Source organism: Girardinichthys multiradiatus, chromosome 2, assembly GCF_021462225.1.
Source record: "Girardinichthys multiradiatus isolate DD_20200921_A chromosome 2, DD_fGirMul_XY1, whole genome shotgun sequence".
In the NCBI taxonomy this organism is placed as follows: Eukaryota; Metazoa; Chordata; class Actinopteri; order Cyprinodontiformes; family Goodeidae; genus Girardinichthys; species Girardinichthys multiradiatus.
The window spans coordinates 5,834,752-5,847,340 of record NC_061795.1 but is presented as its reverse complement, the minus strand read 5'-3'; the positions used below and the strand labels follow the sequence as shown (position 1 = coordinate 5,847,340).

At 39.4% G+C, this 12,589-nt stretch overlaps 1 protein-coding gene and 1 long non-coding RNA gene across 3 annotated transcripts in view; one reads left to right on the top strand and one right to left on the bottom strand.

Moving 5' to 3' along the window:
- Positions 1-12,589, top strand: part of LOC124859389 (plasma membrane calcium-transporting ATPase 1-like) — a 74,202-nt gene that overhangs the window by 23,322 nt on the left and 38,291 nt on the right. The window contains exons 1-6 of one of the 2 annotated variants that reach the window (XM_047352156.1): positions 822-870; positions 4,536-4,733; positions 5,572-5,829; positions 6,309-6,434; positions 9,147-9,323; positions 10,548-10,574. In XM_047352156.1, coding sequence (XP_047208112.1) covers positions 837-870; positions 4,536-4,733; positions 5,572-5,829; positions 6,309-6,434; positions 9,147-9,323; positions 10,548-10,574 — 820 coding nt within the window. In that variant the 5' untranslated portion in view covers positions 822-836. Of the gene's footprint in view, positions 1-821; positions 871-4,535; positions 4,734-5,571; positions 5,830-6,308; positions 6,435-9,146; positions 9,324-10,547; positions 10,575-12,589 lie in introns of those variants that run through there. The other variant, XM_047352147.1, reaches the window with a different exon arrangement.
- Positions 712-1,399, bottom strand: LOC124859400. The gene is made up of 3 exons (XR_007036082.1): positions 1,254-1,399; positions 922-1,158; positions 712-847 (listed from the first exon to the last, which is right to left on the bottom strand). It is a non-coding gene; the product is annotated as an uncharacterized LOC124859400 (long non-coding RNA).

The window sequence follows — 12,589 nt, the reverse complement described above, 5'->3', positions numbered from 1 at the left end:
AAAATATATCCATCCAACATGCACCTGCCGAAGTCCTGTTGCTGCTTTGGGCCTTCACCACCACACAGCACCACATACCTTGACCACACACTAACTACTTTACATTATATCAAAGTGTCATGGCTTCAGTGTTGTCCCATGAAAAGATATAATAAAATATTCCACAAGAATGTGAAGAGTTGCATTTACAATGGTTTTTACTTTGCCAAGCTTAATCTATTTCATTGAATCATGTTTGTGCTTTTGTTACTCTGGATTGTGTGTCATACAAATTCACAGACATAATATTGATTATGTCTAGTGGGCTTAGTATCATTTGTCTGCCCTTTGACATTTTCACCTCCTTATTAATTCATAAAGTTTGTCCATCTTCGAAACACTGCTACTGTCAATGATTAAACTCCTGCTGACAGAAATAAGTAAATGTCAGCAGCAGCTTGAAACCACAGGAATATCCATGCTGCTGCTTTACTTTTCTGCATCTTACTGCAGGGACAGCTGGGCACAGACATAACTTTTTAAGCATAATCCTCCTCACCTGAAGGTCCACAGTGTGCAAAGAGAATACAAAGAGAGATGTTGAGCTATAAACCAGCACATACTGGGTGCGTCAGTGCAGCCAAACAGCAGTTGCAGTGTCTCTAGAGGGATTTGAGCTTGTCTTAACATGTTGCTTTGTTCCACTGGTGGAAAGAAGTCTGCTCTTTGCTCATTTGGTATACTGCTGATGTCATAGTGTTAATGGCCGACTTGACCCACATGCAGAAAAACACAACTAAACAGAGAAGCGTTTAGTAAGAAGTTTTATTTGCAGAACCAGGTACTGGAAACCGAGGATGCTGAGCGACTGCAAGAGAAAAGCGAACGCAGGTAAGACACCACCAAAGAAACCTTAACAATGTGCTCTATGTGAGAGCTTACGTCCGGTTGAGTTAGGTCCGCCAGGGAGAGAGGTTATGATCCTGGAGGGGCTGTGAGCAACACTGCAACGTTGGAGCAAGGTAGTCCTGAGAGGTTCGGAGGAGGGTGGACAGGGTTCGCCTGGAGCTATGAAGCAAACGTCTGATCCGGCAGCCAGCGGGTAGAAGAGCGAGAATCCAGAATCCATAAACTGTTAGAAGTCTTCCAGAGATCTCTTAGGAACTAGGCTTTGGTATCCTGAGACAGATAAGACCATTAGTCAAAGGAATAAACAGAGTCTTCACAGAAGATCAAAAACTTCACAAAATCATGAAATTGGCCAGGCTGAATACCACGAGGAGGCAAAACACTCAGGCGTCGAAGTACTGGCTCGCCTCCTTCTTATAGTCCTCCAGCTGATGACACTCATGCGATACACCTGACCACCCAGAACTCAGCTCCTAACTCCCCTACTGGTGGAAAAGGGTTAGTTGCAGGCAAAAATAACCAGGATCTGACAGCTGAGGCCAAACACCAGGCATGATAAACCGATCTTCCATCCAATAAAGTCAGTTTGTGACTGTTGCACATGTTTTTAACATTAATAAATAATTCCAAACCAAATTTTGACGTTATCCTCCACAACTTAACCCTCTTAAAGCACCATGTCAATGACCCTATCTTTATACTGATGTTACCTTTTCTTCCAGTTGGAGCAAGGTAGATTTGCCTTTATAGTCTACACACATCAATGTTTATGTGGCTAATTATTTTGCCACATGGATCCATATTAATATGTGCAAATAATCAGTTTAATAATTTCTCACATATTCCATACATTTTGTGCCTAAAGGATGCATTACTATTCTTATACATATCACATTAGGCTTATTTTAGCAATCAAGTTTATTAAACAGAATTCCGGATTATATGAGCCATTAATCACACTGAAGTCAAGTTTCTGATTTTGTTTAGTAAACAGTTTTTTGTAGTTTGAGATGCAAACAATTCAGAGACGCACAATATTGATAGCCTCTATTGCTGAGCACTACAATTAGCAAATCTCACAAGTTTTCTAACACCATTAAATTAAGTGCAGTGTCACTGCCAGAGAACATTCGCTACTCATAAAAAGTTACTTTTATTTTGCCTTCGGGTAAAATTCATGAAAAACTTAAAAGGTTCATGCTACAGTGATATTATATCATAAGAGTACGGCAAGTAGAAGCATGCAATAGTGATTTCCTCATCTCAGACAATCTATCGAAGCAAAAGCCACCAACAGTGGTGGGTATACCACGACAAAAAATGTCAGTGTCTCAACAACGTGTCATGTGCCCTTGAGCATCAATTACAGCTTGACAACAACGTCGTGTGCTATTCACAAGTCTATTGTCTGCTGAGGCATGGCATCCCACTGTTCTTGAAAGACGACCCTCAGGTCATTCAGGTTCTTGACGGTGTCTCAGCTGATCCCAAAGGTTTTCTATGAGATTCTATTCTGGAGAACGTTCAGGCCACTCCTTTCTATTTACCACAGTCTCCAGCAGCCGTTCTCTAATGATGCGACCTGGATGAGCTGGAGTATTGTCCATGAAGATGATATTAGGCCCGTGTTGTTCATGCAGGGACACTATGACTGGATTAATGATGTTATTCAGGTAGTACGGGCTAATAATTGTGCCATTCACCAAGTGTAGGGCAGTTCTGTATTGACTAGACAACCTGCTCACACTGTGACACCACCGCTGCCATGGCTGTTCTGGTAACAACAGAGGCTGATGCATAGAGATCTCCTTGACGTCTCCAACATGGTTGGCGGCCATCATTTCTGCTCAGTGTGAAATGTTTTTCATCAGCATGCAAACCACTCTGATGTAAATGGTTTCTAATGGTCTGAGGTGACACTTGGGTGCCTCTCACCACCCTTATGCGCCTGGAATTCAGTGGCCTTCATCATCTGGTTCTGCAGGGCTCTGTTAAAAATGAAGTGGTCATCAGTGTGGGTTGTAGCCAAAGGACGTCCACTTCTATGACTTTCTGTGACTCTTCCACTCTCTGTTGCAACCTGCTGATGATTCTCAGTGACACTCTAAGCTCAGTGGTCTCTTCCATCTGACAACATCCTGTTTGAAACCTCGCAATGATGAGGTACTGTTGCTCATTTGTTACGGGTCATCTTGGTCTCATGATGTCAGAATGTGATGATGAGGAGAACTGTTTAAAAACCAGTTCTGATAGAACCAGGAAATGAATTGGTTGATTCATGCATCAAACATATCCTGTTAACTTTGTCATTAAGCTCCTTGTTATAGAACAGCAAGTTGTGCAAAAAGTACTGAAACATTGAACCGTTGGACATCTGCATTCAAACTTTTAAAAAAGGTCACATTAAGTTGAACTGTAAAGGTTATAGTGCATTTTAGCTTCATCCTGACATTTCACCTAAAAGCCAAATATCCCAAAATTTTTAAATAGTCTATATTTTCAAACACTTTCTGTGGGTTTTCAGCAACACTTTTTTCAACTGTAGGTTACACCCTGAACACAATTTACTTGAGGCAACATTGAGAAAAAGACTGTGCCCCATAAGAACATAAAAGACGTTTACATGAATACATTGATTGACAAATATGACTAAAATGTGCAATTTATAATGTTAGTGTTTAGACTAAAGTTGGACCACACCAAAAAAGCAAGCTAAGACGGCTTTTAGTGTTTTTTATAATGAATTTTAAACCTTAAATAAATTGTCAAAGATTGACTTTAAAATACTTTTTTTATCTTTCAACCACACTGAAAAAGCTAACCAGCCCTGATTTTTAATGACTTTCTGTAAACTAAATGTATACCACACCAAACTGGCTAACCAAGCATGACTTTAATTGGCTTTCTTTACACTAAATTTGGACCATGCTAAGAAAGGCTACACAAGCCTGACCTTAATGTACTTAATTTAGGGTAAATTTGGACCACAGTAAAAGGCTAACTAAGACTGGCTTTCAACTTCACTCTTTAGGCTTACTCTGGACTACATCAACTTTCAGTATCCTTGTTTTGGCTAAATCTGGGCAAAATGTTGAATAGAAAAAGTACATCTGTCAACATACTTTTCTAAACTGAATAGACATACAAATTATGATTTTCTGTGTTTGGAGATTGGGGCCTGTGTAAGCTTTTTATTGTCATTTGTACCCGTTTGCAAGGTCCTTTTGATACACAGAATGTTGTTAATACTAGACTGTGCATGTTGAAAAGGCACATGCAATCGAAAAAACAAGAATTCAAAAAATCAAAGTCTTAAACAGCTTGAATACCAGCAGGTTGCTAATTACATTGTTTTTTGGAGAAAACAAAAACTCCCTTTCAGGAGTTTTATTGTTATCAATTAATTTAAGCACACGATGGATATGCAGCATTGAATCAAAAAATTTAAATTTGTCATGTAAACACACTTAGACAACAGTTATTTATTGCTGCTTATTTTATTCTGTTCTTTTTAAGAATAGGGTTAGAGAATCAAAATTAGGAAATGTCATACAATAAATACATTTTAGGCACTACACAGATCTAGCTTACGAAAAGAATACATGGATCACATTTTAGCCATGTTGTCATCTTTTGTACCACTACAGGTCTTGAAGGAAAACCAGAGGACATCAGCAAAAGGAAACAAGAGTTTGGACAGAATGTCATCCCTCCTAAGAAGCCTAAAACCTTTTTGCAGTTAGTGTGGGAGGCCCTGCAGGATGTCACTCTTATCATCCTAGAGGTGGCAGCAGTCATTTCTTTAAGCCTTTCGTTCTACAGTCCACCAGATGCAGAAAGACAAAGTGAGTATTGTGTATTTTGTACACATGTGTTTGAATAATTAGGAATATTTAGGAATGTGATGGAGATGTTTGGTAGCACAGGCATTTGATAAGTAAAAGTGTTTGCTTATAAAATGTTTTTCATTGTAGTAACTGACCTCAATAAGTATTTAAATGTTCACCTTAACAACCTGCACATGAGTGTTTGTACGCATGCTACAAATTAGGACCAAATGGATCAAATAGTTATAATTAGAACTAACGTTTCTGTTGAAAATGTTCACAGTAAACTTGTTTAACACGTGTGCTCTTTTAAGCACAGACAAAAGCACTGAAATAAAAAGGTCAACATCCATCCATCCATCTCCATCCATCCATCCATCCATCCATCCATCCATCCATCTATCCATCCATCCATCCAGTTTTCATCTAATATTTCACAAAAACACAACATATGAGATTAGAATATTACATCAGACCAATAAAAAGAACATTTTTAATACAGAACTGTAGGCTTAATGAAACGTGTGTGGAAGACCTGCTTAAAGGTTGGTATTTCAAAAGGTACTTTTAATCTGACAAATGAGCCTCATCAGAATGCATATTCTAATTGATTTAATATGCTGAACATCTCTGCCAGACCTAATAAATTAATCAAAATTCTCAGTCTGGTTCCACACAGTTTTATGCCAAGAGCTACTTATTTAATAAATAATGCCAACTGACATGGCATGATAAACAGCAGCTTCAAGGCTTTGTAAATGCTGGCTTGTTTGTTTGTTTTGTGAGTAATTTAGAAAAGTGAGGTAAAGTTTATAACAGAATGTCAAGAAGGTCTGATTATTTTATTTCTGTTCAGACTGTGGAAAAGTAGCTGGTGGCTTGGAAGAAGAGGGTGATGCGGAGACAGGATGGATCGAAGGCGCTGCCATTCTCCTCTCCGTGGTATGTGTGGTGCTTGTGACGGCTTTTAACGACTGGAGCAAAGAGAAGCAGTTCCGTGGTCTGCAGAGTCGTATCGAGCAGGAGCAGAAGTTCACCATAGTCCGAGTGGGGCAAGTGACCCAGGTCAAAGTATCTGAGATTGTGGTCGGAGACATCGCACAGGTCAAATATGGTGAGAAAAAACAACGGATGCATGGATCTCCATATGGAAGAGATTACCAGGGATTTAAAGCAAAAAGTTGTGATTATAATGAAGCTTTATACGAGCCAAAAAACTACTATAACGTTACTGGTGGTTTCAAAAAGGAAGCTACAATACTGTTTAAAGAAAACTATGAAAGTATTCAGTAAAAAAATGAATAAAAAGGAAACTTAGAAATGTATTCTCCTCAAACAGGACGAGAATACATTTATTGATACATATTCTCAGTTAATTTACATGAACTGACACGTTCATACAAATGTATGGCCGGTTCACAGTTTAGTGATTTTCAGTTTTAATCTTTTTTCAAATGAAAAGGACTCAAACATTTTTTTCAGTATCATTTCCTTCTCGTGTACCCTTTTGCTTACCTCAGATTGTTGATATAACTATGATGTATCGTAATGTCTTAAGTTTATGCAGTTGTCCCCTCTGTGTTTCTGTTCCAGGTGACCTCCTCCCAGCTGATGGTGTCTTAATTCAGGGCAACGATCTCAAGATCGATGAAAGCTCTCTGACTGGGGAGTCGGATCATGTCAAGAAGACTATCGACAAAGACCCTATGTTGCTGTCAGGTGCTTTTCTGTACACCAGATTTACAGCTAAGTTCACCCTGACCTGTGCTGTCATTACCAAGCAATTTTTATCTTAAACTACCCAGAGTCAAATTGGGTCATTTCTCTGGTTTTCACCTTCATAAACTGCTGGTTAAAGCTTTTCATCTGTCAGTGTCTTAGTAGGTTAAAGCTGTTGAGCTTTAACTTCTTAAGAAGCCGATAGAATCTGAGATACAATTACAATAGAAATAGTAAAGAAAACAATTTTTAAATATATATTTGACAAAGCAGTCATTATCATATTACACCATGCCATACATTAGTTACAATGGTAGTTGAAGGCTCCACATGCAAACCCTAGATGATAAGTTTGGTTCTGACCACATCCCTTTGCGTACTAACTTGAAAAGATATAGTAAGGTCATATCCCCCCAAAGCTAAACATTTAGAAAACATGGTGCTGCCTTTCTACCTACTCCAAATGCCATCTTGTTTACAGGATGGAGTTTGGTATGGTCTTTCTGCATCTAGTGGACTGTAGAAAGAGAAAAGTTTTATCTGTAAAAAACAAAGTTCATTAAGTATGGAAAATGTGTTTGCCACTAACAGATTTATTCTATAAATGCTTTTTTTACACCAAATGTTTGAGATGATCAAACAGTTCTTAATACTGGGTAGAGATAACCTGAGTAAATACAACAAGCGGTTGATCATTTCATTCAGTAAGGGAAAAAAGCTTTCCAAACTAACCTAGCCTTCTGAGGCGACTTGCCGTAACTGATTAATTAATTTTGCTCTCTACTAAAATATCCTGCAGGAGAATATCCAGTAACCAATACAGGACCTTAAGCCCAATCATACTTTCATTACGCAGCAGGTCAATGATCCATAGCACTGTACCAAGGCCACCTCTGAATGACAACCAAAAAAGATTTAAAGTGGCCTGACCAAAATCTGGCCTTAAATTCAATTTAGATAATGTAGTTGTCATGAAGGGTGGGTTAGATGAAGGACCAAAGCAAAGACTGGACGGTGGGATAAAAATAATAACATTTTGATATTAGTAAGAAACTTACAGGAAACGGCACAAGGAGAACTGGAAATGGGAGCACTGGCAGAAAAAACTGGCATGGAAACGGGACATAGAGAAAATACCAGGCAGACTAGCGGGAAGTGTAATGAGAAGTGAATCGGGCATGGTAATGGGAAAATTCAGAGGAAAACAATGAGAACCAGAGGGCTTAAATGCTGAGGGAGATGTGGAGAATGACATGGGATGCTGGTGTGTTAATCAGGAAATAAAGCCGAACAGCTGAGGCAGAAGGTAAGAGGGGAGAATGAGGGAGGGAGACTAAATAACACAGAGGACCTGAACAGAGATATAAAAAATAAAAAAAACACTGAATCAAGAGGAAAAGAACAATACGTACCTGAGGGGAATAAACCAGAATACACAGGAAGTGGAACACATGAATAAACTTGGAAACAAAACACAAAGAAATAACTAATATGGCAACACCTTAGAGATTATAATGAACACAGACAAATGAACAGGACACGGATGACCTTAAAGAACATAATAAACAACAGGGAGATGATGAGAACAAACACACATGCAGATCAAAACTTATCCCCTAAGGATCATGACCGTAGTACTTCCTTAAACACCCCATTTATAATTGAAAGCCCTCCAATATGGCTGAATTAAAACATTTCTGCAAAGAGGAGTGGACCATAATTCCTCAGTGGTGATGTTAAAGACTCATTGTCAGTCAGATGTTGCTGCTAAGGGTGGCACAAATAGTTATTAGGTTTAGGGGGCAATTACTTTTCCCAGAGGGAATTATATTTTCTCAGGTCATCTATATCATCTGTATCCAATATTGAAATTTGTTTGATATTCTGAAACTCTTAGGTGTGACAAAGTAGCAAACAGACAAAATCTGTAAGGGGCAACCCTTTTTCACAGCACTGTACTACAGATATAGGTCCTGGTAAATCTTAAAAATATACCTTGAAAATGCATGAGAAGTACTTGAATTTGACTTTGCAACAAATGTGAGATCCCTGTAAATAGGGAAAAGGTATCGGATTTATAACATAGAGAAGGCACATAAAACCAACTATTGATGTCTTCTCAAAGACCTGCACTGACCTGCAGTGAAAATTGAAAATATTATTTAAAACATAAAATTGGCATTTACTTGGAGATGCTTATTAATGTTAAAAAGTGAAAAAGCTGTCTTACTGTTAACATTGAGAAGATCTCATGAAACATCCTCTGGATACAATTATTTATAGTAACAAAACAGAAAGAGTTGATAAAATGTAGAAAAACTGAGCCATTTTTTTCATCTCTAGAAAGTTATTAAAATACAAAACAAACAATAAAAAATGTAGAAGTTTCACGGGTAAATTTAAACAAATGTAAAATTGAAACATGGCCAAAAAGTGGTGTCCAAATCCGGTCCTTGTGGGCTTGTGTCCTGTATGCACAAACTCATCACAAACATCTTTGTTTAGACTACATTTAAAAAGGATCAGAATGGCTAAAGAAAGCTCGACTTTCAAAACGTTGGGCTAAATAAGCACAACTTTCAGTGTTTTACCTCAGGGTGATGTTGACAGGATTCATACATTTAAGCAGATATTTAAAGTTCTATTTTCAATTTGTCTTTATGGTGTTTTAGAGTAAAATTGTAACTTTTTTCCCCCCACGCCTTTCCTCAGGCACACATGTAATGGAGGGCTCTGGCAAGATGTTAGTCACTGCCGTAGGTGTGAACTCTCAGACTGGAATCATTTTCAAGCTGCTTGGAGCCAGTGATGATGGTGATGGCAGCAGCGAGGACAAAAAAGACAAGAAAAAAGAAGAAAAGAAAAACAAAGACAAAAAGGATAAGAAGAGTAAGTTCAAGCGCACCAAAGTACACATGTCACCCTCTGAGAAAATAACAGTTTGGTGTTCATAAGAATAAACTAATTTCATTCTTTTTTCAGTTGTGATATGAAGTAAGAAGACCTTTGGTTATTTTTGAGCTAAAAACCAAAATAAAAACTCAACAGCTGTAAATTTAATGACATTAATGAGGGAGGCTTGCTTAGGATTACCTGAGACAAAGTTCATACTATTTTCATAAAAAACAAAATGTGAGTTGTTCAGCATGAATCGTAATTTCCAACCTGAACTACCACACTCAATGTCAATAAAGGCATGAGTACTGCACATGGAAACTCCTGAACTCGTATGTACTGCTTTCACATGATAGTGCTGACATGTGGCTCATCTATTTACAATGTTGTGTCAATAACTGAGTGTCTGGGTTAGAACCTAGATGTTACACTTTTTTTTTTAATTCTTGTCAATATTAGCTAAAATAGGTCTACATTTGGACATCTGAGTCACTTCCTTTCACACACAACTTTTTATTACAAAGGAGTTGGCTAACTCTTTGCAGGTAAAACAGCTTCAACTCTTCTGGGAAGGCTGTCTCAAGGATTAGGTTTCTTTATGGGAATATCTAACCACAATACTAAGCAAAAGCATTTTTGAGGTCAGAGAATGATGCTGGATGCAGTTTCCACTCTAATGAATCCAAAAGGTGTTTTTTTGAGCTGAGATTGTAACTCTATACAGGCCAGTCAAGTTCTTTCACACCTCTATGAACTTGCTTTGTGTACTGGTGCACAGGCATGTTTGAGCTGCAGGGGCTTTCTGCAACCTGTTCCCACAGAGTCAGTAGCATAACATTGCTCCTGTCTCGGTATCCTGAATCCGTATGAATTCCTTTCACTGTAACTAAGGCGCAGAGACATCTTCTAAAACCAGACCCAGATCATAATCCCCTCTGCACCCAACGTTACACTTTACACACTGCAGACAGACAAGTGTCATTTTCCTGGTAACTGCCAAATCCAGACTCGTTCACTGGATTGTCAGACAGAGAGATAGGATTCGTCACTCCAGAGAGCACATCCCCACTGCTCTGGAGTCCTGTTAAAATCTGCAACTCAGTCACAAAAGTTAATGTCGCATATATGAAAAACTGTGGGTTAAGATGTTTTTGAAATATTTTGAAATATCTGTTAATTTGTTGCATTTGTTTAATTAACTATTGTGTTTTTTTACAGGTAAAAAGGAAGACAAAAACAAGAAAGGTAGGCATCACATCAATATTATTAGTGTAAGAATGTGACTGATCATTAATGCCTGTGCAGAAGTCAGTTTTTTTTTTAACTATTTCTCTTAAAATAGTTTACCTGAATAAACCTGACTTTATTGAAGGTGTTCTGTGGGCTCCATATTGGTTCTTGGCTTATTGATTGATTGTAACTCACTTCATGTTTTTCTTAATGACCGCACCTAAGACCCTTCCCGACACCCCATACTTACAGCACACCCCACAAAATGCCTTGAGGAACATGATCATAAGCCTTTTCCAAGTCAACATTATACATGTACAGGGGTTGGACAATGAAATTGAAACATCTATCATTTTAGTGTGGGAGGTTTCATGGCTAAATTGGACCAGCCTGGTAGCCAGTCTTCATTGATTGCACATTGCACCAGTAAGAGCAGAGTGTGAAGGTTAAATTAGCAGGGTAAGAGCACAGTTTTGCTCAAAATATTGAAATGCACACAACATTATGGGTGACATACCAGAGTTCAAAAGAGGACAAATTGTTGGTGCATGTCTTGCTGGCGCATCTGTGACCAAGACAGCAAGTCTTTGTGATGTATCAAGAGCCACAGTATCCAGGGTAATGTCAGCATACCACCAAGAAGGACGAACCACATCCAACAGGATTAACTGTGGACGCAAGAGGAAGCTGTCTGAAAGGGATGTTCAGGTGCTAACCCGGATTGTATCCAAAAAACATAAAACCACGACTGCCCAAATCACGGCAGAATTAAATGTGCACCTCAACTCTCCTGTTTCTACCAGAACTGTCCGTCGGGAGCTCCACAGGGTCAATATACACGGCCGGGCTGCTATAGCCAAACCTTTGGTCGCTCATGCCAAGGCCAAACGTCGGTTTCAATGGTGCAAGGAGTGCAAATCTTGGGCTGTGGACAATGTGAAACATGTATTGTTCTCTGATGAGTCCACCTTTACTGTTTTCCCCACATCCGGGACAGTTACGGTGTGGAGAAGCCCCAAAGAAGCGTACCACCCAGACTGTTGCATGCCCAGAGTGAAGCATGGGGGTGGATCAGTGATGGTTTGGGCTGCCATATCATGGCATTCCCTTGGCCCAATACTTGTGCTAGATGGGCGCGTCACTGCCAAGGACTACCGAACCATTCTTGAGGACCATGTGCATCCAATGGTTCAAACATTGTATCCTGAAGGCGGTGCCATGTATCAGGATGACAATGCACCAATACACACAGCAAGACTGGTGAAAGATTGGTTTGATGAACATGAAAGTGAAGTTGAACATCTCCCATGGCCTGCACAGTCACCAGATCTAAATATTATTGAGCCACTTTGGGGTGTTTTGGAGGAGCGAGTCAGGAAACGTTTTCCTCCACCAGTATCACGTAGTGACCTGGCCACTATCCTGGAAGAAGAATGGCTTAAAATCCCTCTGACCACTGTGCAGGACTTGTATATGTCATTCCCAAGACGAATTGACGCTGTATTGGCCGCAAAAGGAGGCCCTACACCATACTAATAAATTATTGTGGTCTAAAACCAGGTATTTCAGTTTCATTGTCCAACCCCTGTAGATTAGACAACCTAACTTCCATGATGTCCCGAGCCAATCCGCAGGGGTCAAGATGTGGTGGCATTTCCACAGCCAGGACAAAAGCTGCTATGCTCCTGATTCTGAGGTTTGATGATCAATCAGAGCCTCCCTTCTAACAACCTAGAGTAGGCTTTCCTGGGTAGGCTGGAAAGTGGGATCCCATTTTTGTTGGAACACATCCTCCAGTCCCTTTTCTTACAAATGTGGACCATCAGCCCAGTCTGCCACTCCACAGGTGTTGCCCCGGTCTTCCATTAAACATTGAAATGGGTTGCAAACCATGTACGGATCCTTCAGCATCTCTGGATGGATGTCATCTACCCCTGGTGTCCTGCCACAGGGGAGCTTATGAACCTTAGTGACTTCTGCCACAGTAATGGATTTAGTCCTTATGCTGCCAAATAATATCCTTTCTTTTT